The sequence below is a fragment of the Pan troglodytes genome, chromosome 6, assembly GCF_028858775.2.
Source record: "Pan troglodytes isolate AG18354 chromosome 6, NHGRI_mPanTro3-v2.0_pri, whole genome shotgun sequence".
Classification (NCBI taxonomy): Eukaryota; Metazoa; Chordata; class Mammalia; order Primates; family Hominidae; genus Pan; species Pan troglodytes.
Window position 1 is genome coordinate 145055810 of NC_072404.2, and position 27990 is coordinate 145083799.

The 27990-nt window shown below is 40.8% G+C and overlaps 1 protein-coding gene across 11 annotated transcripts in view; it reads left to right on the forward strand.

Annotated features, from left to right (window-relative positions):
* The window catches only part of NRF1 (nuclear respiratory factor 1), a 145340-nt gene that overhangs the window by 85932 nt on the left and 31418 nt on the right, over window positions 1-27990 (forward strand). For all 11 annotated transcript variants that reach the window (XM_003951128.5, XM_001155756.7, XM_063815011.1 and 8 more), the window contains 4 exons: window positions 11394-11552; window positions 12705-12902; window positions 13803-13904; window positions 19560-19717. In XM_003951128.5, coding sequence (XP_003951177.1) covers window positions 11394-11552; window positions 12705-12902; window positions 13803-13904; window positions 19560-19717 — 617 coding nt within the window. The remainder of the gene's footprint in view (window positions 1-11393; window positions 11553-12704; window positions 12903-13802; window positions 13905-19559; window positions 19718-27990) is intronic.

Here is a 27990-nt window from a genome sequence, read left to right on the forward strand (position 1 = left end):
CTTTCAGCTAGTCTGCACTAAACATTTACTTTTGTTTGTTTGTTTGTTTTTGTTTTTGAGACAGAGTCTCACTCTGTCGCCCAGGCTGGAGTGAAATGGTGCGATCTCAGCTCACTGCAACCTCCACCTCCTGGGTTCAAGCGATTCTCCTGCCTCAGCCTCCCCAGTAGCTTGGATTACAGGCGGACGCCACCACGCTAGGTTAATTTTTTGTATTTTTAGTAGAGAAGGGGTTTCACCATGTCAGGCTGGTCTCGAACTGCTGAGCTCAGGCAATCTGCCGGTCTTGGCCTTCCAAAGTTTTAGGATTACAGGTGTGAGCCACTGCACCCAGCCAACATTTACTTTTTAAAAGAATTTTTTACTTGCCCCAAAACTCTCAAACTTGTCTCCTACACATGTAAAAATTGTACATAGCAATGTCTGCAGTTCTGTGAGAACTAAATGCTCTGTTCTTTTAGGAAGCAGCTCTCTTGGTTTTTGTCTTTTGTCTTTTTTGTTTTGTTGAAAGCATGATTCTTTATTAGTAAATAGGATGTTTTACCTGAAAAGTTTCTGTTTTTATTATTATAACTATATTAAAGTTTTTAGTCTCTTCTTTTGGTGCCATGACTTGGATTATAGTCCTCATTTTGGCAGGGGGGTGGGGGGTGGGTCTGCGCGTTAGAAAACTACATAGCTCTGTGATATTTTTAGTTATTAAAATGAAAATTTGGATTTCTAGGCACCTTTAAGAATAGTGGCTGGAACTTATTCTGTACTTACTCCATATCTATTTTAGAATTGGAGGAGGTTGAGATAAAGCTTAGCAAAAGGGATCCTTAGTTTGGGGTAGGTTCTGTAACCCCAGAAGTCATTTACAATGAAGTCTCCTTTTTCAGATTTTGAAAGTCAGGTTAGTAAATTTCTTTTAGGATACTACAGACCAGGGCCTAGTGGATGGGCTAAGTCAGTTCCTCTCAAACTTCAGAGTGTGCAGCAGTCACCTGAGAAGTGGTGTTCAAATGCAGATTAGGAATCAGTAGGTCTGGAATGGGCCTGAGGTTCTGCCTTGCTGGTGAGCCCCCAGGTGATGCCAGTGCTGCTGTTTCTCAGACTGTGCTTTGAATTCAAGGAATTGCATAGCTTCTTGCAGAGTCTTTAAGCAATAATTATGATTTTGCTAGTGGAAAATCAGTTCTGCTCTTTACCAGACTTGGGTCCTGTAGGCGTCTCTTGTTCTTGGGAGGTGGTAAATCTCTTTGGAATCTGTATTAGAAGACATCCAGGCAAAGATATAGTTATAGAAGAATCATCACTGGAAAGACCTGGGTGGTATTATTGATTAAAATCCACTCTTCTTTCCCTTCTCCCTTCCCTCACCTTCCTTGAACTTACTGCCCTCCTCTTACTGTCACTGGGGCAATCTTTGTTGCTTTAATATTCCCGTGGCATGATGATGCAACAGGATAGTAATTTACAGCAGTTTCAGGTAAACCTTCTGAAATGTTCAGCAGAGTGGTTGCTTCATTAGGAAGGAGTTATTCACACGGCTTTTGAGATGTTTTACTTACAAAACAGTCAGTCAGTTATCTGCTTAGGTTTTTTGAGAGTTTTGTTCTGTTTTGAAAAAACATTGGTCTCACCTCTTCTACCCAAAGAGTAGAAAACATTATGCTAAGTGAAATAAGCCAGACACAGAAGGAAAATATTGGGTTTCTAGAGTTGGCAAAATGATAAAGATAGAAAATAGAAGTGGCTGGGCATGATGGCTCATGCCTGTAATACCAACACTTTAGAAGGCCAAGGCAAGCGGATCACTTGAGGTCTGGAGTTTGAGACCAGCCTCATCAACATGGTGAAACCCCGTCTCTACTAAAAATTTTTTTGTATTATTTACAAAAAAATTAGCCAGGTATGGTGGCAGGTGCCTGCAATCCTAGCTACTGGGGACGCTGAGGCAGGAGAATAGCTTGAACCCAGGAGGTAAAGGTTGTAGTGAGCTGAGATCGCGCCACTGCACTCCAGCCTGGGTGACAGAGAGAGACTCCATCTCAAAAAAAAAAAGAAAAAAAAAGAAAGAAAATATAAGTTACCAGGGACCATGGGGAGGTAGAAGTCAGGAGTTATCGTTTTAATGGGCACAGAATTTGTTTGAGATGATAATTTTAAAGTTCTAGAAATAGGCCGGGCGCAGTGGCTCATGCCTGTAATCCCAGCACTTTGGGAGGCCAAGGCGGGCAGATCACAAGGTCAGGAGTTTGAGACCAGCCTGACCAACATAGTGAAACCCCGTCTCCACTAAAAAAAAAAAAAAAAATTAGCCGGGCATGGTGGCAGGTGTCTGTAATCCCAGCTACTCGGGAGGCTGGGGCAGGAGAATCGCTTGAACCTAGGAGGTGGAGGTTGCAGTGAGCTGAGATGGCACCATTGCACTCCAGCCTGAGAGACAGTGTGAGACTCCATCTCAAAAAATAAAAAAGTCCTAGAAATAATTATGATGGTTATACAACATTGTGAACATATTTAGTGCCACTAAATGGTACATGTTAAAATGATAATGTTATGTTATGTGTATTTTGCCATTATTTTACAAAATTTTTTTGAAAAGAAGGGCTGGATAAAAAGTATTTTAGTTTGGTGGTTCTCAAAATTGGCTGCATAGTAGAGTCACCTAGGGAACTTAAAATCCTAGTGCTCCGGCCACACTCCAGACCAATTAAGTCACAGTCTTCAGGGATGGATCTAGGCATCTGCAGTGTTTAAACTCTCCAAGTGATTCCAGCATGCAGGCAACTTTGAGAACCACTATGATGGATCACAATTCCAAACTGCTTCTCCATACTGTAGTGTCAGAATTTACTGGCAAAGCAGGCTCTTCTTACTGTCTGAAATTATCAAAAAATGTTTACATATATGATGTCTTTCCATGTTTAGTAGGCATAATGAAATTAAGAGAATATATATGGGCCAGATATGGTGGCCCATGCCTGTAATCCCAGCACTTTGGGAGGTCGAGGCAGGCGGATGGTTTGAGGCCAGGAGTTTTGAGACAACCTGGGCAACACAGCAAGACCTCATCTCTACTAAAAATTTAAAAATTAGCCAGGCATGGTGGTGCATCCATAGTCCCACCTACTCAGGAGGCTGAGGTGGTAGGATCACTTGAGCCCAGGAGTTCAAGGCTGCAGTGAGCCATGATCATGCCAGTGTACTTCAGCCTGAGCAAAAGAGCGAGACCCTGTCTCAAAAAAGAAAGGAAAAGAAAGAGAGAATATATACATAACAAATAAAAACACTGGATGTGTTCTTAAATAGAACATGGCATATTGTGAGTAAACAATAAGGGTATATTCAGAAATACTAAAGAGAAGAAAATAGCCATATAAATTACTTACATAGGATACAACTTGACTAAGGAAATATTTACATTTATATGACAATTAATATCCAGAGCAGATTAATATTTTCTTCATATTCATAAGAAAAAGATAATTAGAAAAATAAGCAAACATTATAAGCAGTTCACAGAAAGGAAAAATAACCAGTAAATATATAAAAAGATTGTCAACTCACTAGTAATGGAAATTAAAATAAGAAAACATTCCCCCATATCAGATGAGCCAAAATAAGAAAACTTGATAATAAGGCTGGGTGCAGTGGCTCATGCCTGTATCCCAGCACTTTGGGAGGCTGAGGTGGGTGGATCACTTGAGGTCAGGAGTTCAAGACCAGCCTGGCCAACATGGTGAAACCCCGTCTCTACTAAAAATACAAAACAATTAGCCGGCCATGGTAATGCATGCCTGTAGTCCCAACTACAGGTTGAGGCAGGAGAATCACTTGAACCCGGGAGGTGGAGGTTGCAGTGAGCCGAGATCACACCACTGCACTCCAGCCTGGGTGATAGAGTAAGGCTGTCTCAAAAAAAAAAAAAAGAAAAAGAAAAAAAAAAAGAGAGAAAACTTGGTAATAAAATGTGGAAGAGGATGAATGGGTATTGTCTGGTACTCTTAGTGACAGTGGGATTGGCAAAGTCTTTCTGGAGGACAATTTGGCAGTGTGTTAAAATGTTAAATCCATATACCCTTTAATCAGCAATTCCACTTTTCTGAATTTCTGCTAAACTGATTTCATAAACTGTAAGCAATCTAAATGTTTATCAGTAGGGGAATGGCTAAATAAAATGGAAATTCTATACCATGGATACTAGGCAACTGTTTTTAAAAATTAGATTATTCTAGTTGCACTACCATGAGAAGATCTCTATGACAAAATGTTGAGTGGAAAAAACAAGTTATAAAATAGTGTACAATATGGTACCATTTGTGTTTTTCTTTAATCACATAAAACTGCCTTTCTAGCATGTATTTATGTAAATGTATAGAATTTGGCCTAGAAGGAAGGCTGTTCATCAAGCTCATGCCTCTGGATAGGAGACTGGATTGAGGGAGGATAGATGGCAAAGAGGACTTTGACTTTATCTATATTATTTACATTTTTGTACAGAAGAGTACAACAAGCATAAGGTAACAGAAACTAACCAAACTGTCTCCTTCAAAGAGAAGGTAGGACTTTAAGAGCATTTTGATTAAAAAGAGAGAGAAAGGTTGATAGGTTGGGGGTGCTGAGATACAGAAGCAGAAGTCTTGCCTTGAGAGAGGAGTCTAAATGAGTGTCTCCATTGACTGGCCTTCAAATTCACTAATTCTGAAGTTACGTTGATCTTTTCTCCAAACTTGCTCTTGTGGTTTCTATGGGAATGTGTTTTTAGGGAAAATGAGATTAAGAGAAGCCAGTGTTTTGCTTGGCACTACTAGGGAGTGGTGTTTCTGATAATAACCACCATAGTCATCTCTCTGAACAGAGATCAATACTACAAGTAATTCCCAATATAGGGCAAATGAATCACTTTGCCTTAGCTCTTTAATGCCCTTTAAATATCCATTCAAATATAATTGGGTCTGTCAGCCTGGACGGTAATAATTTTAAGTTAAAGTAATGTTGCCACAGTCTGAAAAATCTCCATTTTTTCTTCCCTGCTACATTCCTGTTTTCTGTAGGCTATACAAACATAACCTTTCAACATGGTTTGCTTTCAACTGCCTTCTCTTTAAATTTATTATGTATTCTCTGACCTCTTCAGTAGAGGTGGAGTTGGCAGATATGTTGGTCTGAAAGACCTTTTCTTGGTAATTGAGCCTAAATGGACATCAGGAGCCTCAAAATCCCTAGACTCAGATAAATGCAGAGCAAAGATAGAGGGAACAAGAGGAGAGGGTATTTGGAGGATGTGTAAGGATAATGCATTGTTGGATAGCAAAGAACTAACTGAATTTACAAAGGAAATTTCTAGCATAGCAAGAATTTTTTTTTAATTGGATAAGACGTTTTAGAGAACCTTTTATTTTAAACCTATCTGTGGTTTCCACATAATCTTTACTTTTCACTGACACAGGCATGAATTTGATATCCTTATCTTTGCTGATTGTCCCGGGAAGTGGTAGTATTTTCTATTCTTTGCTGATTTGGTGTGGCTGTACTGACCAAGCTAGAGTACCTTAGGCCCACCTAGAGCCCTAAATCAGAATGAGAGTCCAGGAAAGCTTGTTCCAGCTCAATTAAAGGACGGTCTGAGAGGTTAGGCTTTAGCTTTGCTGATCCTGTTGATTGTCTCCCTGTGGATTAAAGACAAACCTTCCTTAACAAGCACATCAAGAAGCTCTGGTTTCCAGAACTCTCCAGGACCAGTAATTAATTCAACTGGTAATGAGAGCACAGTTCCGAATTCTGGAAAGGAATCCTTTGACTCCTCCTGTACTGGACTGCTAGTTTCCCTTTATTAATAGTCTCTTTAGCCTTAGCACTGTTTATCTGGGACAGTATAAAAAGAACCTGTAGGAAGATTGCCTTTTTCAATGAAGTCAAATTATCTCTTAAGCATTTAAAAGTAAAAAATACCCTTCATTCCCAAAATGTACACACCTGAAAAACAAACTCTTATAGTAGAAAATACCTTTTACTTCTTTTGGTATAGGGGCAAATTTTATATGCTTGATAATTAGCATTTTTAAAAGCTATGATCTGCTCCTGAATTAGAACTTGTATGCCAGCAGCTGATTTCAGTCTGGTTCCATTTTTTGACTTGATGAGGTTTCTGCCTGTGGAAGTAACCTTCTTTTTGTACTGTTTCTGTTTCTCCTGCCTCACATATTAGCCTCTAGGATCATCTTCCTAGGAATTTGAAACATTTCTCATCCAGAGATTTCTAGCAAATAAATCATCTTTGAAAAGTTTCCCAGTTCTGTCTTTCCTCTAATTATGGTTACCCTTTTTTCTGACAATTTCCATTAGTAATCTGCTTGTACATCCCCCCACCCCCCGTTTTTTTTTTAATTGAAGGGAGAGAAACAGTGCATGTGCGAGAGGGAGCTGCTTGTATTAATACGTACTTTTAATGCTCAAGGACCGAGCAGAATAAGGCACCTAAACTTTCTGTACATTGTGGGTGCGTTGGTAATAGCTTGCCATTGATCATTGGTCCAAATGATCAATTTGTTCCTTCTTCGTTCTAGCACCCTTTATTTCTCATCCTCAACCTTGTTTCAGATACATATAAACTCATTCTTCTGCCGCCTTCTGCTTTTTTCCACTTTACCCATCCTTGAAAAACTAATGATGAATGTCTTAATGTACATTACAGTGTGTTCAGTATTAGTAAACCATTTCAGAAAGCTAGCTATTTGTTTGCATTGGGAGAATAAATTCCCTATTTTCCCTGATTTAAAAGTAAAATCTCATTTACCTTTGAAATATTTATTTTTGGCAAATGGTCACATTTAGACTTTGATAGAAACTTAATATAGATTGAGTACCCCCTGCCTGAAATGTTTGGGACCAGAAGTACGTTGGATTTCATATATTTTTGGATTTTTTTAACATTTTCATATACCTAGTGAGATATCTTGGGGATAGGACCACAATCTAAACACATAATTTATTTGTGTTTTATATACACCTTATGCACTATAGCCTGGTGGTAATTTCTTAGGGTATTTTTAATAATTTTGTGCATGAAATAAAGTTTTGACAGCGACTTGAGGTCATGGGTGGAATTTTCCACATGTGACACTTGAAACATTCCAGATTTCAGATCTTCAAATTAGGGATGCTCAACCTCTCCAGATTAAGGATGAAAACTGTGCTGGATTAAAGCCATGATGTTTCTGAGTCCTTATTTGTTTTACATTTAGAGTAGTTTTATTTAATAGATTTGAAGAGTGGATGCTTAAAGCATCTACATTTTTAAAAAAAAGAAACAGCTTTTTCTTATTATAAAATCAGAATTACCAATCAGTTGCCAAAGAGCTATGGTGCACCTAAATTTTATAACAAATTAAGCTCTAAATTTTAGAACAAAAGTTATGAATACTGGAGAAGTTGCTGAAAAAAGATGGCTTGATGACTGAGGTAATAATAATAAAACTTCTATTAATTAATATACCTGCTATCTCAGCCTCTTCATTGACCTTGTATATTTGCTATTATTACTGTTTTGCAGATGAGAACATTAATATTCAGAGCCAACTCTGAGTCTTGTGGTTATTTTTGTTTCTTGGTTTGTTTTTTGTTTTTGAGATGGAGTCTTGCTCTGTTGCCCAGGCTGGAGTGTAATTGAGCGATCGTAGCTCACTGCAACCTCCGCCTCCCGGGATTAAGCGATTCTCCTGCCTCAGCCTCCTGAGTAGCTGGCATTACAGGTATGTGCCACCATGCCTGGCTAATTTTTGTATTTTTAGTAAAGATGGTGTTTCACCATGTTGGCCAGGTGGGTCTGAAATTCCTGACCTCAGGCAGTCTGCTCTCCTTGACCTTCCAGAGTGCTGGGATTACAGGCGTGAGCCACCAAGCCCGGCCCTTGTGTTCTTTTTGGTAGAAAGAGCTAACTTAAGAGAATTGAGTCTGAGTGCACTGACTCACACCTGAAATCCCAGCACTTTGGGTGGTCGAGGCAGGAGGATTGCTTCAGTCCAGGAGTTGGAGATTGGCCTGGGCAATGTAGGGAGACCCCTTCTCTACAAAAAAAAAAAAAAAAGAAAGAAAAGAAGGAAAAGTAAAGAAAAAAAATAGCTGGGCATGGTGGCATGCGCCTTTAGTCCCAACTACTGAAGGCTGAAACAGGAGGATCCCTTGAGCCCTGGAGGTTGAGGCTGCATTGAACTGTGATCATGCCACTGCACTCCAGCCTGGGCCACAGAGCAAGATCTGAGAGAGAGAGAGAGAGAGAGAGAGAGAGAATGAATGAATAGTTAGTATAGGTTCCACAAAGAATGTAGGACTTTCTGGGCACTAAAGAATGAGTGGCGGCATTAGAATAATAGCATGGAAAATAGTCCAGCCAGGGGACAGAACAAAGGCAAAGAAGCGGGAATGGGCTTAGCAGCTCTTAAGACAGTGCAGAGATTTGTCTGATGGAGGACCAAGGCTGAGTGGTGGGAATTAATGGGAACTGACTGTAGTGTGAGGCCAGATTGTGGTGGGTCTGAAAAGCTGGGCAGAAGGATCTAGTTTAGTTGCCATAGTTAAAAGACATTTGGAGGTGAGGTGTTTTGAGCATTGGAGCTATGTAGGTAACATTTAGGAAAACCTCTCTGGCAAGGATATGTGAGAAGAGGGAATGAAGGGAGAACTTGGAGTTTCCCAAGAAAGCCAACTAGAAGGATACACTAGCCTTGGGCCAAAAAGTTAGAATAAAGGTGGGGCCGGAGAAGAAGGGATAGACACCAGAGACGTTTCAAAGAAAACAAAAGAACTGGACTTGCAATGTGTGACTAGGTAAGTGTTGAAGGAGAAAAGTAAAGATAACTTTGACATTTTTAGTTTGAGTGGCCGGGGAAAGGGTGGTTTTCTACTTGCTAAGATAAAAAAGTTGAGAAGACAAGTAGATTGGAGAGAGGGTAGGGTAGGAGTTTAAGTGAAGAGGCTGATGCTGAGCCCACCTTTCAAGTAACATTGAGTTATTGGAACTCAGTTGGAAGGCCTGGTGGGAGAGCCGAAGGAAGACTTGAGGGTGAAAGGTATCCATGTCCAGGTGCCAACGTGACCCAGAACTGAGGAGCATAAGGAACTATTGGTGCAAATAGGGTGAGGCGTCAGAAGTGAAGCGATCACCAGAATTAGGGAATATAGAGGGTTCCAGGTGGATCTGAGCAGACTCTGTCAGTCTAGTATTCTCCACAGTGAGTGCTTTCTGATCACTTTAGGATTTCTGTTTTGTTTGTTTGGTTTAAGACAGGGTCTTGCTCTGTCACCCGCTTTAGGATTTTTGTTTTGTTTTGTTTTGTTTTGAGACAAGGTCTCACTCTGTCACCCAGGCTGGAGTGAAGTGGCACCATCATGGCTCACTGCAGCCTTGACCTCCTGAGCTCAAGCGATCCTCCTGCCTCAGCCTCTCTAGTAGCTGGGACTACAGGCACGTGCCACTGTAACCGACTGAGTTTTGTATTTTTGGTAGAGACAGAGTCCCACTGTGTTGCCCAAGCTGGTCTCAAACTCCTGGTCTCAAGCATTCTGCCTGCCTGAGCCTCCCAAGGTGCAGGGATTATAGGCATGAGCCACTGCACCCAACCCACTTTAGGATTTTGTTAATTTAGAATTATTTAGCCTTCTCATTTCATTTTCTCCAGACTCTCCTAGGTATGAATATAAAGAATTCTCCTTTTTGGAAACTGTTAATGGTATTCAAAGAAAAGGGAGTTTATGAAAGTCTGTATCAGTTTATTTAATCTATACCTCTGAGAAAGCCATTTTTTTTAACATGAAGAAGTATAAAATATTGTGTGTGAAGATTAAGCCCTTTCCTGCTCTATGTATTTGAGCCTAGAAAAAGACACACTCCCAAGAAATTAGAATAAAGGGAAAAATGACTTTGAGATGTACTTTCTTAAAATAACTGAAGTAATGACCGCATGAGCCAGCTGATGGGTTTTTAAATGGATACGTTTCTATCAGCCTGCTGCTTGATGCCAGAGCCAAATATATATGGAGTGTATTATATCATATCCTGTAGGCAGGAGACTGTCGGGGCATTGGGGGACTTAGAGAGGTGAAGTGGCAGGCTTGGCACAGGAATTAACAGCATGGCTACCGTCAACCAGAACTTTATTAGGTCAACATTACTGATTGGGTTCATGGTTCCCTATTATGTAACAATTTGTATCATCTTCTCGTAAAATAATATCTAATATTTATTATAAGAATGATAAGAATACCTGATATTTATAGAAATCTTTAATATTAAAGTGTTGCTGTACTCATTCTCTCATTAATACTTAATTATTCTCATTTCTGTTTTTTCTTGTTTTACTTTGTAACTACAAATCCACACCCCCGAGTCTGATTCATTGCTAAAAGTGGCCTCTTTTTGGTTTTCAGCTGCAGGGGCAGTATGGGTGCATCCTTAGTTGCAGGATGCTACTTATATCTGGAGTGCTATAGACCACCAGGTTAAAAGAAAAACAGTAGGTCTGGGAAGGAGGAATAGATCATAACTTGATAAACTGCTTTTCTTGCCAGAAATCATTATCAGCGATTAAGAATATTCACAAAGTAGACCCTCCCCCAACACACACAGAGTGTGGTTACTATGCCAGGAAATAAGAATGGCAGTTGTCTTTGTGGTTTAAAACCTGTTTGGTCTGGATTTGATTTGTAAAATAAATCTGAATGAAGTCCATAATGCATTTAAATTCGCACATGCTTTACTATGTCTATATGTCAGACTCATGGACAGTGGCCTAGGTTACTGGAAAATTTCTAGAAGAGTTTTAGGGTTATTTTCCCTTTTTATTAAGTTAAAGGCCTGTTTGTTTTCCTATATTTTATAATCAGCCACCTTATTGAATTCTCATTATTGTTTGTAGTAGTTTTTCATTTGATCTCTTTGGAATTCTCTAGATATAAGGTGACTTCATCTATAAATAATAATGATTTTATCAGCTCACCTCTTATTTCTCTCTTATCTAATTGCATGGATTCCTACTTCCAGAACAGTGTTGAAAACACCCTGAGTTTGGCACCTTACATGCATGAAAACTGTAGAAGGGAAATAAGCTATAGTACCAGTAATATCTTGGGAAGCAGAAATTAAACTTAGGGGTAGATATTCTTACTCTTAGAGGAACAAGTCTACAAAATGCAGCCTAAGGTGCACTTTACCAACATATTTATAATTCTCAACCACCCATGGAGATATAGGAACCTATGGAAAACAGTGGGTTTTCATCAGTCACATCTTAGAATTCTCTGGGACCTTCCTGGAAACCTCTCTGTTTTATAAGGTTAGAATTTAAGGAGTCATAAACACACCCCAGATGTCTTTCATGAGTATTGATGACCACACTGTTCTCTTCCAGGCCCAGCTTCGGGCATTTATCCCAGAGATGCTCAAGTACTCTACAGGTCGGGGAAAACCAGGCTGGGGGAAAGAAAGCTGCAAGCCCATCTGGTGGCCTGAAGATATCCCCTGGGCAAATGTCCGGAGTGATGTCCGCACAGAAGAGCAAAAGCAGAGGGTGAGAGTTCCTCTGACTGAGTTGCCTGGTTGCTTTTCCATCCTAAATTAACCACCTCAATTTTTGTCATTTCTACATCTTGTGCTAGAAAGTCTTTGTGTAATAGTTAAGCCTGTCCCTCCAAAGACTGATGTTCTTTGATTTATAGCCTTTTCCATTTGTCGCTCCATCACTATACTATAAAGAGAAGACTGGGTTGAGTTGATGAATTTAAAATGTGTCTTCGGGGTTGCCTTTTGGAGCAGTTTTAATTTTATGAAGTGCTTGGGAAAGTCAAAGAAACTTGAAGTAAAAGTATTAATCACTTTGAACACTTAGAAATGCTTTTATTTCTGGTTACTAAAAATCATTGTTGAAAAATGTAAATATGGAATTAGAGGGATATGAAGTCTGCCAGCTGAGTCTGCTAATAACAAAACTTTTATAAGAAAGACTAAACTACCTACCATTCCTTACTTTTTTTGCGTATTTATTTTTCTTTTCTTTTTCTTTTTCTTTCTTTTCTTTCTTTCTTTTTTTTTTTTTTGAGACAGAGTCTCACTCTTGTTGCCCAGGTTGGAGTGCAATGACGTGACCTCGGCTCGCCGCAACCTCTGCCTCCCGGGTTCAAGCAATTCTTCTGTCTCAGCCTCCCGAGTAGTTGGGATTACAGGCATGCACCACCATGCCCAGCTAATTTTGTATTTTCAGTAGAGATGGGGTTTCTCCATGTTGGTCAGGCTGGTCTCGAACTCCCGACCTCAGGCCATCCACCCTCCTCAGCCTCCCAAAGTGCTGGGATTACAGGCGTGAGCCACCATGCCTGGCCACGTATTTATTTTTCATTTAGCTTGGAAGTTTACTGAGAATCTTAATATGCCATTCTTGATCAGAATAATCTTTCTTTGCAAGAAGGTTAAGAGTTTGGCCTCAGGTTGGAATAGGGTGTAAACTAGACTTTGATCAAGAAGAAACCAATGAGAAGCCCTCTTTGATACTTCGTACTCAGCTTCTTTCTACCAGAACCAGTCTGTGGGAGGTAATCCTAGGAGAGTCTAATAAGAGGTTTGGTTTGGTTTGATTTGATAAAGAAGTAGCTGCTTATTGCATATTGGGACTAAATAACCAAAGTTCTTTGTGGCTTAATGTGCTTTTCCGGTCATTTGGTGACAGGTTTCATGGACCCAGGCACTACGGACCATAGTTAAAAACTGTTATAAACAGCATGGGCGGGAAGACCTTTTGTATGCCTTTGAAGATCAGCAAACGCAAACACAGGCCACAGCCACACATAGTATAGCTCATCTTGTACCATCACAGACTGTAGTCCAGACCTTTAGTAACCCTGATGGCACTGTCTCACTTATCCAGGTGAGTAAACCTGAGGGCTACCAGACTGTGGCTTCTGAGATGGATCAGTGGGCACCTCACCTCAGACTAGGGAAAGTTTCCTTTGTGCGAACTCTTGTATGAACTTTATATAGCTCCCCAAGATCTTCCTACCTGAAATTGATTTCTGAAGAATAGTTTAAATTCTTTGCATTTGCGAAATACAGAGCTATGAGTAGCTTCCTGGACATTTCCAAAACAAAGCACTTTTAAAGGGCTCTTTTTTTTTTGAGACAAGATCTCTCTCTCTCATCACAGCTCACTGCAGCCTCAACCTCCCGGGCTCAAGTGATTCTCCCTCCTCAGCCTCCCGAGTAGTGGGACTACAGGTGTATGCCACCAGGCCTGGCTGAATTTTTTTTTTTTTTTAAGTAGAGATGAGGTCTTGCTATGTTACCCAGGCTGGTCTCAAACTCCTGAGCTCAAGTGATCCTCCTGCCTCGGCCTCCTAAAATGCTGGGATTACAGATGTGAGCCACCATGTCTGGCCTTAAAATGACTTCTGTTTTACAGTTTCACTCTCAGTGATTAGGGAATATTCCTTCTGAATGACCTCTTCTGAGGTAAAACACAATTTGTTGATTGGGAACCTCTAAAGTTCAGATTGAGGTGAGAATAGAAAGTTGGTTGACCAACACTGGGCATGGATGTGGCGATGTGATAGCTTTTCTCATATGGACTTATTTGGTTGAAGTAAAATTCTGAAACTCGTGATAGTCTCTGAACTATGATTTTAGTGAGCTATGATTTTAGATTTCACATCATAAGGCATATTCTTTGTTATCTGTGCTGAATTTGGGATTAAATGAGTCTCAGCTTCTGAGTAAAGAGGTGGAAGGATCCATCCACTGACACTTGACCACTTTCCATATTTTTCTTTAGGTGGGTACGGGGGCAACAGTAGCCACATTGGCTGATGCTTCAGAATTGCCAACCACGGTCACCGTTGCCCAAGTGAATTATTCTGCCGTGGCTGATGGAGAGGTAAGAAAGAGATTCCATCTGCATCTTCTTAAATACTTGAATGTATAATGAGGGAAAAGCAAGGATCCAGAAGATGGAGTAGCCTGCATGTCTGCGGCACTCTTTCATTTAAACCTTTTAAAGAGCATGAGACCATGAAAGTTTTGGAAAGTGTCTTATGCTATGTGTATTAATTGTAACAATTAAGATTCATGGATTAGTATGTCAGGAACTTAGAATTTTACATTTGAATGTATAGCATTTGGTATTATACACAATACAAAGGGATTATCCCTTTACCATTTTTATGCTGTGAATCCCAAAGAATTTCATCTTTGGTCTTTATGAAAAAAAAATGACGCATTAAAACTGGAACTGACTAAGGGAAGCCTTCTTTGAAAGGATAAATATGTTTGCAAGTCAGTAACATGATTTATTACATCTTAAATATGCCTTTGAAAAGATTTCTTAGGAGAATTCTTCCTTACCAAAATTGGGATAATTATGGGACATTAACCTAAAGACAGCCAACCTTTATTGATCACTTGGTGGGCTAAACACTCAACCCTATGAAGTATAAAGTTCTGTTATCATCTTCACTTTAGAGATGAGAAAACCGAGACATAACAGAGCTTAGATGATTTGCCCAAAGTCCCATAGCAGTGTTGAAGCTGGATAATGCATTGAGAAAAACATTACCTAGGCTCTGAGCCATTGGTGAAGATGCAACAGTGAAGGAAGGGGTTTGTTACGTCACCATGAGTGTTTCCCTTGAAGATACTGATGTGGTGTGCTGAAGTTTGAAAAATAGCCAACAGATGTCAAAGAGCAGTATCAGAAATAAAGCTAAGAGTATTATCTCACCTTTGTTGAGAGCCATGGAGCATTTCCCCTTAGAACACCACAAAGTCACTTTCATTTGTGCCCCTCAGGAGAGGGGGAGATCTGGCAAAGGCCACATGGCTGGGAGATGGAGGGAGAGTGCACCACAGGCTCCTTGGCCAGCCTGCATGTGCCAAACCCCTGTGTAGCTGCAGCTGTGTGGAGTTGATTCGCACAGGATCCTTGCTGTCATGGGACTCCAGTCTAGTGGGGAAGAGAGATGTCTACGTGAATGAACTCTAGCCTTCCTGTAAGGGATGCTGCAAAGCGTATGTGCCTCCTTTCCACCTAAGGAGCCTGGGAAAGTTTGGGACACTGAAAAACTTGGTTATTGGGTGAGGAAAGGTGAAGGTTGACAGGACACTTACTTTCTAAGTATATAAACATCATTAAAGGATATGGATTAGCAAAGCAAAGAATTTGGCAGTCCCAGAACACTAGAACAAGATGACACTCCTTAAAGTCTGAAAGAGGTGGAAAAGACAACGAGGGGTACAGTTAGGAGATGTGTTAGTTTTTGGCTTAGACAAAGTTATCAACCATATCTCTCTACTGAATGTTTCTTGGTACTATTTAAAGAAAGTAACTTCGTTTCCTTCTGTATAAAATAATTTGTTTTTGACACATGATATTTATAACATTAATGGAGTTGCGTTTCCTTTTTTTTTTTTTTTTTTTCTGAGACGGAATCTCACTCTGTGGCCCAGGCTGGAGTGTAGTGGCACGATCTCAGCTCACTGCAACCTCCGCCTCCCAGGTTCAAGCGATTCTTCTGCCTCAGCCTCCCGAGTAGCACCAGGCACGCACCACCATGCCCAGCTAATTTTTGTATTTTCAGTAGAAACGGGGTTTTACCATGTTGGCCAGGATGGTCTCGATCTCTTGACCTCATGATCCGCCTGCCTCGGCCTCCCAAAGTGCTAGGATGATATATAGTATATATAATTCTGTTAGAAGAGAAAGCCAAAGTGCAAAAACATTAGAGATGTGAATTTTAAACTGAACCATCAATATATGTAACAGTTTTGAATTGCATAACTCATTTTAGGTGCATTTTTATGAATGTCAGTTTACCTTAAATATGGGCAGGCTGAATAACAAATAGGAAAATATCAATAGTATTTTTCCATCCATCCCTTCAGTAAACACTTTTTGAGCCCTGTGCCAGGCACTGTAGAGACTATAGATAAAAGATAATAAAGACTCCCCTTTCCCTTAAGGAGCACATAGGTAGGCGGTAGAGAAAAGCAAAGAACAATTGCAGTGAGATAAGCGTCTACTAGCAGCAAGCCCAGGGTGCTGTGGAACAGCAGAGGAGAGGCTCTCATCTGGACTTCAGGGGAGTGGAATTGTCTCAGGAAACACTTCCCAGAGGTAGCCCCTGAGCTTAGACTAGAGTGGTAACTAGCCAAACAAAGGAGAGGGATGGGAGTTCTATCCTGTCAAAGAGAGCAACACATTCAGTGCATTGACTTGTGAAAGCATGGAACAGCCACAGTTTGAAGGGCCTTGTGGTAGTGGGCCTCTCTCAGAAATGCATAGTAGCTAATGAGATATCTTCTGAATATCTTCCTCTCCTAGGGCTTGTGGCCCTTTCTTTGGGGAAGGGAGTGCAACAAGAGCTCAAGTAAACACAGTTTAAGAAAGCACTGAGACTCAGGAATAGGAAATTCCGAAGAGATGCTGGCACTTGAGCTGATTTCTTGATCACCTGCCGTGTTTCTGATTAGAAATCTCTTCTCTGTTTCTCCTCCTATTTTCTCTTCACCGTTTACTGTCATTCCATGGCATATAATTTAACTTTCTTAAATTATACTGTATATGGCAGCATTCTAATGCTATTTTCACTACAAATATAGTTGTAACTAAAAGTGTCTATATTGACTTGCTGCCTTTGGAGTTTGAGGACTTGAGAGAGCCTCACTGGGCCAAGCTCAAGTGAGAGCAGCAGCATGGGCCAGACTGAAATAGAGGGGCAGATCAGAAACAGGAAGACCATTCCCTAGCAGTAGGCAACAGCACTGCCCGGCTTCAGTGGATGTTTTGAGCGGACTCATCAGCCACCTAAGAATTGATAGTGCAGCTTGCCTCTTACGGTGGCAGTGTTGGCAGTGATGTTCATTGGAGCAATGAGATCAAAGCAACCAACCTTGGAAAGCAAGAGCTTTGGAGTTCCTGAGGGGCAATTTTGCAGCTCTAGGATATCTCTGCCTCAGGAGTGATGGGCCCTGAAGGCTTGCTGGCACAATCCACTGCCCATGAGAACTCAGGGCAAACACAAAGGTAACTCAAAGGAATGTCTCTTTCTCTGAGAGGCTTTTGGCAAACATTCTGAAAAGCATTATCATAATCTAAGTATGGTAATATAACTAAAGCAGGAAGCATTTAAAATATCTACCTCCTAGAGCTTGGAGCACTTTCTTTGGGACACAGTAACAAGCAGGCACAAGGTAACTACTCACTAGGCCCCAGCAATGTGAAGCAGGAATAGCAAGAGCTGCAGTAAGCACTGCTAAGGTCCTGAGACCCAGGAGTCCAAAGACAGATACACCTGAGCTGATGGATCACCTGCTGTACTTCCAAATAGAAATTGCTTTTACTGCCCCTGCTGCTTTTCAGTTTTGAGGGTGGGTAATTAATCAACCAGTATTTATTGAGCAAAACGGACTGAAGTAACTAGATACAGGTATTCAGAACTAAGTCTCTAAACACAGAGAATTGTACTAAAATCAGTAGTTCTGTACCCCAGACCAGAGGGGACATTTGGCAATACCTGGAGACATTTTTTACCGTCCTGACTGGGGAGGGTGCTATTGGCATCTAGCGGGTACAAGCCGGGATGCTGCTAACCATCCTGCAATGCACAGGACAGCCCCACAACCAAGGATACCTGGGCCAAAATGTTAGCATGCCAAGACTGAGAGACTCTGTAGGCCTGGCAAACCTGGATTCTCATGTATCCTGTCACCAGAGAGTATGATTTTTATTTTTGGGTTTTTTGCTGTGGGCAGTGGGAGAGTCTTCATAACTTCTCCCCTACTAAAAAGAAAGCAGTTTTTGCTACACTTTAAAAAATTAGTTTCTGAGTTTAGCAGTTTCTATCAAAAATAAACATGCCAAATAACTTTGATCTATAATTCTACCTCTAGGCATTTACCCTATAAATAGACTCACATGTAATATACAAAGTATAATAGTATATAAGGATATTCATCACAGCACTGTTTGTTAATAGCAAAAGACTGTAAACCACTTAAATGTGCATGAAAAGATGACTTGTTAAATAAATCATGATGTTTCTATATAATGCAATGCTTCCCAGCACTTTGGGAGGTGGAGGCAGGTGGATCACCTGAAGTCGGGAGTTCAAGACCAGCCTAACCAACATGGAGAAACCCCGTTTCTACTAAAAATACAAAATTAGCTGGGTGTGGTGGTGGGGTGCCTGTAATCCCAGCTACTTGGGAGGCTGAGGCAGGAGAATCGCTTGAACCCGGGAGGCGGAGGTTGCAGTGAGCCGAGATCGCGCCACTGCACTCCAGCCTGGGCAACAAGAGCAAAACTCCGTCTCCAACAACCACAACAAAAAAAAAAGCAATTGTATGCAGCCATTTTTAAGAATCATGAATGAGTAAAGTAGTTTTATATGTTCCAAAATGGAATCATTTCAGAGATGTACTGTTTGTGAAAAAAGCAAGATACAAAAGATATGTAGAATATGCTGCCATTTTTATTTTAGAGGAGGGAGTAGAAAGGGGAAATGGGGTGAATGTGTGTGTGTGTCTGTGTAAATATACTTCCATATAGCAGGAATAGCTCTACAAAGGTACACGAGAAAATAGGTACATTACATGGAAATACTGTATAATGATAAAAAAATAATAAAAGAGAAAATAGGCACAGTTGTAGACCCTTTGGACAAAGGGTCTAGAGTACTGGTATCATATTCCCTTTGATACAGTTTGAAATTTTGGTATAGTTTGAATTTTTTTTTCCTCTCATGGCCCATTTCTAACAACCCAGCCTATATATTTTTAAACTTTATTATGTATTTATTTAAATTAACAAAAAATTGTATATATTTATCTGGCACAACATGTTGTTTTGAAGTATGTATACATCGGGAAGTAAATTGAGAAACGTATTTAAAAGTGTAGAGTGGGCCGGGCGTGGTGACTCATGCCTGTAATCCCAGCACTTTGGGAGACTGAGGCAGGTGGATTACCTAAGGTCAGGAATTTGAGACCAGCCTGGCCAACATGGTGAAACCCCATCTTTACCAAAAATACAAAAATTAGCCAGGGGTGGTGGTAAACACCTATAGTCCCAACTACTTGGGAGCCTGAGGCAGGAGAATCGCTCAACCTGGAATGTGGAGGTTGCAGTGAGCCAAGATCGTGCCATTGCACTCCGGCTTGGGCGACAGAGGGAGACTCCCTCTCAAAAAAAAAAAAAAAAGGTACAGTGGAAGGTCTTGCTTTCTGTCTCCCATCCAACTTGTTTCCAACTCCTCTCAACCCCACACATACAATCCAGAGAATATATTCAGTGGCTTTTGTGTGTCCTTCCAGAATTTCTTCATGCAAATGCAAGCAAATTCAGGTATATATTCTAATACCCCCTTTTTTATGCAAAAGGTAGCATGCTTAAAGCTCTGTTCTGTATATTGCAGGTCATGTTAATTTTAAAGAGTATGTGTATTTAGCCAAAAAGTAGCAATTATTAGAAAAATTACTTGTAAAATTGTACTTTTGTGGCTTTGTTTTTTTTACTATCTTGTCCTTTCTGCCTCAGGTGGAACAAAATTGGGCCACGTTACAGGGAGGTGAGATGACCATCCAGACGACGCAAGCATCAGAGGCCACCCAGGCGGTGGCATCGTTGGCAGAGGCCGCAGTGGCAGCTTCTCAGGAGATGCAGCAGGGAGCTACAGTCACTATGGCGCTTAACAGGTGGTGGCAAGAGTGTGGGAATAAATGAGGATCGCAAATCTGTCCCTGCAGATATGGGTGGAGGCCCCTTAAGGAGAAATGTGTCTCTGTTTGCCACAGTTGGCAGTTGGAACTTAACACTCTTGGCCCATACGATATTGTAGTTTGGCCTATAATAGGTCAGTCCTTACCAAGAAAAATTAAACTTCTTTCCTTCAGGTGTGCTTAGGAAAGGTGATGTGAAATGGAATCCTCCAGTAAAAGGTAGTTTCCAAAACTCAATGTATTGTTTCCTGCTTAGTTCCTTCTACTGGCTGTTGATGGAAAGATCATCTCCGCATCATTCTTCATTCCTGCCGCCACCCAGCCCCAACAACCAGTGCAGCCTTTCTGACTTCCAGCCCAAGCTGGTCAAGCCTTCCCGTTTATCCTATTCTGTGTCCAGTAAGCAGAAGCAGTAAGGCTTGAGTGCTTCATGTTTTCAAGGGATACAGAACAAATTAAGAGGCTTCGGATTATTGTCCTTTTGCCCTACAAAAGAAACTGCATTTTGTTGGGGGTATTAATCCATGTTTAAGCAGCAAATGGCGGATTTTACTTGCTTTTGAGAAAAATGTGTTGCCCTTGCTTATCAGCGAGCTCAAGATAAATAAGTTCTGGATTATTGGGGAAAATAATGAACTTTTTTCTTCAGGTATGTTAGGAAGGGTGCTGCCAAATGGGATGCTCCAAGAGGTGGTTTCTGAAACTCGATTGTATTATTCCCTGCCTGGTTCTTTCTACTGGTTGTTGACAGGAAAGATCAGCTTCATATCATTCTCCCTCTTCTTCATTCCTGATGCAATTTTATTTTTAATGGACTCAGGCATTTAAATTAATGGTCAAGAGTGTGAGCCTTGACACTAGACTACTTGGGTTTGAAGCCCAGCTCTGTCACTTACAAGCTGTTTGGCATCGAGCAGTTGATTTGAACTCTCAGTAGCCAGGCTCTCCTATTCTGTAAAGTGGGAGTGATAACAGTACATTCTTCTAGGAGTGTTATGAGAACTGAATTACTCCATGTGAAATCCTTAGGTCAGTGTCTTGTATACAGTAAGGGCTGAACTCTTGCGGCATGCCAGCTCTACTGGGTAAGGCTGTAAATAGAGAATAGAGTGCTCTAGCATATACTCTGCCCTCAAAGAAATCATACTCTTATTGCGGAGACTGATTTAAGTAAAACACTTAGCAAACAGTATTACTTAGAGTGTAACTCACTATTGAATTGTATGGTAAAGACTATGAACGTTGTAGAAATTCAGAGGAGGGTGATCACCTCCCCTAAATATAAAATCAGTGAAAGTTTAGATTGATTATGATAGATACTAGAGAGCTGTGATGGATTTGTATACAGTTCACTGTATGAGGCTGTATAGTATGGTGGCTGAGAGCAGGGTTCCAACGTCACATAGATTCAGGTTTGAATCCTGGCTCCACCATTTGATCCTGAGAAACATAACCTCTGAGCCTTGTTTTCCCCATTGTTATAATGAGGATAAGACTCATCACACAGAATCATGTATATGAGATAATATAGATAAAATTCTCATCGCGGTGTCCAACCTATAGTTAGCATTTCAAGAATTATAGTTATTATCATTTAAGTTGTATTTTAAGAGTTGTCCATTCTGAATTGATTATAGTGAGAGGAGATTAGAAGATCAGTTAGGAAGAGGCACTCCAGGAGCGCCTTGTTAAGGTCTTGGAAACTGAAGTAGTAAGAATGGAGGTAAAGTGATTCTTTTTTTTTTTTTTGAAACGGATTTTCACTCTTGTTGCCTAGGCTGAAGTACAATGGCATGTTCTCTGCTCACCACAACCTCCGCCTGCCGGGTTCAAGTGATTCTCCTGCCTCAGCCTCCCAAGTAGCCAGGATTACAGGCATGCTCCACCACACACGGCTAAGTTTGTATTTTTAGTACAGACAGGGTTTCTCCATGTTGGTCAGGCTGGTCTCAAACTCCTAACCTCAGGTGATCCACCCGCCTCAGCCTCCCAAAGTGCTGGGATTACAGGCGTAAGCCACCACGCCCAGCCTAAGTGATTTCATTTTAAAAGAAGTATGGCCAGAGATTGGTGGTTGATTAGGAATAGGAAACTGAAACACACACACACACACACACACACACACACACACACACACACAACACATCTTCTCAGAGTTACCTAGTTAGTCCCTAGTGATCAGAACATTTTTTTCAGCCCATTGAGCCATGTTGCTCGTGTTGCTCTTCATTTCTTTTTTCCCCCACTCACGTATGTACTCATCATGTTGCTTTTCAGTAACATGAAAGTCTTACTTGGTTCCTTACACTTGGCTCAATTCTACCCCTCTCTTTGAGAGAAACACCCAGATAAACTTCCTGAAAGGCATGGCCAAGTGAGACCCTCCGTCCCTTTAGTCCAGTAACACCCCCCATTCCCCGCCCGACTGTAGCTTGGGGTCTAACAGGCCCTCATTAAAGACCAGCAAAACTTGATTTCATTGAGACTTGCAGCCAACACCTTGGATATTCCAGTGAAGTGTGTGTGTCCTGGGAACTCTGTACATAGTGGAAAATATGAGGCACATTTGGGCTCTCTTTGTTATAAGGACCAGGGCTTGTTTCTAAAGGCAAGTGGGTAATGGTATCCCCTGAGGGCTTGTTAACAAACTCAGATGCAGCTGAGGTGGCTACAGTGTTTACTCCAAAGGAAGGAGAATGTGTTCACTGTGGCATAGAGGAGGAATAAAGAGATGTTGAAATCTCTTTGCAATCAGGTAGTTCGATGCCCCAGTGAGTGTTAGGGGTTGGTGGATTGCAGCTTCTGCTGGGGATGAAGAAACCAAGCCTGGCAGCAGAGACTAGACTATAGCAGACTATTAGGGGAATATCAGGGCTTTCTGAACCCAACAGAGGTAACCCATGGTCTAATGTCTTAGTCAGGAGGGTTGGATGTAAGAAACAAGCCCTTAACATTCGCTTCTTTGTGAACGAGATGCAGTAGAATCATTTAGTCCTTGCACTCTGAGCCTCTCCACAGAATTTGCTGTTGGAAGTCATCTCAGTAAGAAATACACAGAGAAATCTGGTCTTTGTTCCTATGATGACAAAGCAGTTTCATAATCTGCCCTCTTGCAGCTTGCTCTGTTTTGGGTGCAGATAAAACAAGCATGGTTCTCTAATAACCACCTGCACCTCTGCTGCAATGTAAACAGCAGATGTGGGCGCAGGGTGAGAAGGGAGAGGAAGCTACGTGCAATGGCAGGTTGGGGAATAAGGAGGCAGAGGGGCTCCTTCATCTTTTACAGGGTAAAATGGGATCAGGACAGTTGCAGGACAGACTTGTTTCTCAACCACGCTGTTAAGAGAATTTCATACTGCAAGTCCCTGGCTTTCTAACAACCCAAAGTGGGTATGGAGAAATTGTCCTTTAAAAACCTAAAATCTATGTTAATTTTCATTTTCAAAATAAAGAATAAATCAGCACTTTTGGAAAGGAGGTGGGAAGGGAATCAAAGTGAACAAATGAGCAGAACATCACAGCTTTAAAAAAATTTGTGTGTGTATGTGTGTGTATATACATACATACATATATATAATACCATATATATATGTATATATAAAATAGCTTATATATAAGCTATTTAGCCTGAACAACCAGAGAGGAAAGGAAGTAATATCATCATTTACTTGTGATACAGTGATTAATTTGAATTTTCAGTTCTTTGGTTAAGCTGTCCTGGACTTGTAGTTCCTCTTAAACATGTCCTTCTACAAACCCATTTCCTGAATATGGCCAGTATAGTCCTTGCATGTAGAGATCATGATTTGGCTTTGTAGACTTACTCTACGTTTCTAAAGTAGTGGAAACTTACTTGATAGTATATTGTTAACACTGAGACAGTATTTATTGTGTGTCTGCTGTGTGCAGGGCTGTGACTCAGTGCTATGGGGAAATACTTAGATTAATTCCTCTTCTCAAGGAATTTTAGAATTTGTCTTTTTTTTGTTGTGAAGGTTTTGCTTTTAAAAAGTCATATTTTGAAAGAAAAATTTGCGCTTAGTCTTTTTTTTTTTTTTTTTTTTTTTTATTGAGACAGAGTCTTGCTCTGTCGCCCAGGCTGGAGTGCAGTGGCGCGATCTCGGCTCACTGCAAGCTCCGCCTCCTGGGTTCACACCGTTCTCCTGCCTCAGTCTCCCAAGTAGCTGGGACTACAAGGCGCCCGCCACCACGCCCAGCTAATTTTTTATATTTTTAGTAGAGACGGGGTTTCACTGTGTTAGCCAGGATGGTCTCGATCTCCTGACCTCGTGATCCACCCGCCTCGGCCTCCCAAAGTGCTGGGATTACAGGCATGAGCCACCAGGCCCGGCTGCTCTTAGTCTTTAAGATGAAATATTATTGACTTAAAATTAGACATATTATTAAAATAAAATGGGGCTTTTATATACGGAGTGATATTTGTCCAATAAAATGGGATGGAAAACTTAGATCAGAAATCTTCTCTGGAATAGAGGTCAGGGATGGTACAACTGCTTTTCTTTCCTACAGGTAAAGATTAGACGCTTACAGATAAAAGGTTGATGGAAACCTCTTATTTATAGCTTTGGTTTTGAAATGACTTTTGTCTAAAAATTGCGAAGTGGTCTAGTTCAGGGCCTTTTTAATCCCTATTCACCTTTTTAAGTGAACATAATCTTTTTCTAGGCTGGGTGTGGTGGCTCACACCTGTAATCCCAGCACTCTGGGAAGCCGAGGTGGGTGAATCACCTGTGGTCAGGAGTTCGAGACCAGCCTCAACATGGAGAAACCCCATCTCTACTAAAAATACAAAAGTAGCCGGGCGTGGTGGTGCATGCCTGTAATCCCAGCTAGTCGGGAGGCTGAGGCAGGAGAATTGCTTGAACCTGGGAGGCGGAGGTTGCAGTGAGCCGAGATCACACCAGTGCACTCCAGCCTGGGCCACAAGAGCGAAACTCCGTCTCAGAAAAAAAAAAAAAAAATCTTTCTAGCAGTTTAGTTTGGTCGTTTCCCATAAAGTTGAGTGTAAAAGGTTAGAATCACTCTGGAAATGATAGCCCTGCTTACCATAGGCATCATCGTTGTCTTCATGCCCCACGTAAAGACCCTAACTGGGGATTGAATAATTAATCGTACTGACCTGTCAACCTGTCACCCCCATTGCATTGGACCCCTCATCCCTGGCATTCCAGATTGTTTTAGGTTGTTGCTGGTTTTCAGCTTTTCTTCTACCATACCATATTTTAGAAAGAAGTTAAAGAAGATAACTTCAAGTTTTTAGGGCTTTAAGTCGAAATGAGTATGATCAGTTGCAGGTACACTTTCCTGTCAAGGCTTGGGGAGCTGCCCTCTCCCTTCACTGCCCATGAAACTCATTCTGCCAGAGTGTGTTCAGGATGTACAGGAGTGGCAGGATGTCATCTTTGATGGTCATAAAGATGAGATTATTGTAAATTGTAAGAATAATTACAGGAAATAAGCAGTCACTGAGGTGACCTATAAACAAAGATCCTAATTCCATATAAACAATTCTCATTTACAGTTTTCTTTTTCAGACTATCACACAGCTTTTTCCAAAGAGTATACTTTTCTGCTTTCCATAAAGTCTCAGGTCACAGTGTAAATATTTGTATCATTAATCATTGACAGGTGGATGCTGTAAAATTGGCTGGTCATATATTTATGTATCTTTTTCTTTTTTTTTCTCCGACATAGGTAATTAATAAAATTTCCAGGCCGGGTGCGGTGGCTCATGCCTGTAATCCCAGCACTTTGGGAGGCCGAGGCGGGTGGATCACCTGAGGTCGGGAGTTCGAGACCAGCCTGGCCAACATGGAGAAACCCCGTCTCTACTAAAAATACAAAATTAGCCGGGCATGGTGGCGGGTGCCTGTAATCCCAGCTACTCGGGAGGCTGAGGCAGGAGAATCGCTTGAACCTGGGAGGCAGAGGTTGCGGTGAGCCAAGATCATGCCATTGCACTCTAGCCTGGGCAACAAGAGCGAAACTCTATCTCAAAAAAAAAAAAAATTTTTTTTCCCAGTGGTTGGTAGTAGTGTTTATTAACATAACTTTCTTAGCAAAATATTAAAAATTAAGGGCCTAGGTACTAAAAAATATTCATTAAAGTCTCTCTTATAAATACTTTAAAGCACTTTAAAATTAAATTCTATCATGAAAAATGTAAAGAACAGTCTTAGTAGTAATTCCAGATCAAGGGTCTCCTGTTGAAAAGACAGTCCTTTCCCTATTGAATGGTGTTGGCACCCTTGTCAAAAACCATGTGACCATATAGGTGAAGGTTTATTTCTAAGCTCTCAATTTTATTCCACTGGTCTATATGTTTGTCTTTATGCCAGTACTATACTGTTTTGATTACTACAGCTTTGTGTTAAGTTTTGAAATCAGAAGTGTGAGTGGTGGTGCTGGGAAAACTGGATATCTACATACAAAAGAATGAAGTTGGACCTTTACCTAACACCGTGTATAAAAATTAACTCAAAGTGGTTCCATGACCTACAACTATAAAACTCTTTGAAGAAAACATGGGGGAAAACTTCATGCCATTGGATTTGCCAGTAATTTCTTGGATATGGCAAAGGAAAAATAGACAAATTGGACTTTACGAAAATTCTTAAAATGTGTGCATCAAAAGACTATCAGTAGAGGAAAAAGGCAAGCCACAGAATGGGAGAAAATATTTGCAAATTGTATCTGATAAGGGATTGATATCCAGAATATATAGGGAATGTCTAAAACTCAACAACAACAAAAACTCTATTCAAAAATGGGCAAAGGTCTTGAATAGACATTTCTCCAAATTTCTCCAAAGAAGATATGCAGATGGCCAATAAGCACAGGAAAAGATGTGCAACATCACTAATCCAAACTACAATGAGATATCACCTCACACCCATTAAGATGGCCACAATCCAAAAAACAGAAAATAACAAGTGTTGGTGAGGATGTGGAGAAATTGGAACCCTTGTGCACTGTTGGTGGGAATGTAAAATGACATAGCCACTGTGGAAAACAATATGATAATTCATCAAAAAATTAAAAATGGGACTACCGTATGTTGCAGCAAATCCACTTCTGGGTACATATCCCAAAGAATTGAAAGCAGGATCTCAGAGAAATATTTGTATGCCCATGTTCACAGCAGCATTATTCACAATAGCTAAAACATGGGAGCAACCAAGTGATCGTCGACAGATGAATGGATACACAATGGAATATTATTCAGCCTTTAAAAGGAAGGAAATTCTGACAAATGCTACGACGTGGATGAATCTTGAGCACATTCTGCCAAGTGAAATAAGCCAGACACAAAAGGACAAATACTGTGTGGTTGTATTTATGTGAGATAGAGTAGTCAAAATCACAGAGACAAAAAATAACTCAAAATGGATCTAAGACCTAAAACTATCAAACTCTTAGAAGAAAACATGGGGGCAAAATGTAATGACATTGGATTTGCCTGTGATTTCTTAGATATGACAACAAAGGCACACACACCTATAGTTCCAGCTATTTGTGTCAGGAGGCTAAAGCAGGATTGCTTGAGCCTGGGAATTCAAGACCAGCCTGGGCAGCATAGCAAGATCCCATCTCTAAAAAATAAAAACAAAAATGAAAAAATCATTGAGGCAGAAAGTAGAATGGTGGTTGCCAGGGGCTAGGGAGATGGTAGAATAGGAAGTTTAATGGTCCAGTTTAAAGTTCCAGTTTTACAAGATGAAGAGAGTTGTGGAGATGAATGATGGTGATGGCTGCACAGCATTCTGAGTGTATTTAACTCCCTGAACTGCACACTTAAGTGTTAAGAATGTAAATTTTATGTGCATTTTACCACAACAAAATAATTTTTCAAACTGTACAGTACAATCCTAATTATTATCTTTTTTTTTTTTTTTTGAGACAGTTTCACTCTTATTGCCCAGGCTGGAGTGCAGTGGCATGATATCGGCCCACCGCAATCTCCACCTCCTGGGTTCAAGCAATTCTCCTGCCTCAGCCTCCTGAGTAGCTGGGATTACAGGCATGCACCACCACACCTGGCTAATTTTGTATTTTTAGTAGAGACGGGGTTTCTCCATGTTGGTCAGGCTGGTCTCGAACTCCCGACCTCAGGTGATCCGCCCGCCTTGGCCTCCCAAAGAGCTAGGATTACAGGCGTGAGCCACCGTGCCTGGCCTTATCTTATCTTTTTGAAGTTGTATTTAAGATTAGAAGGAAATAATTATGAT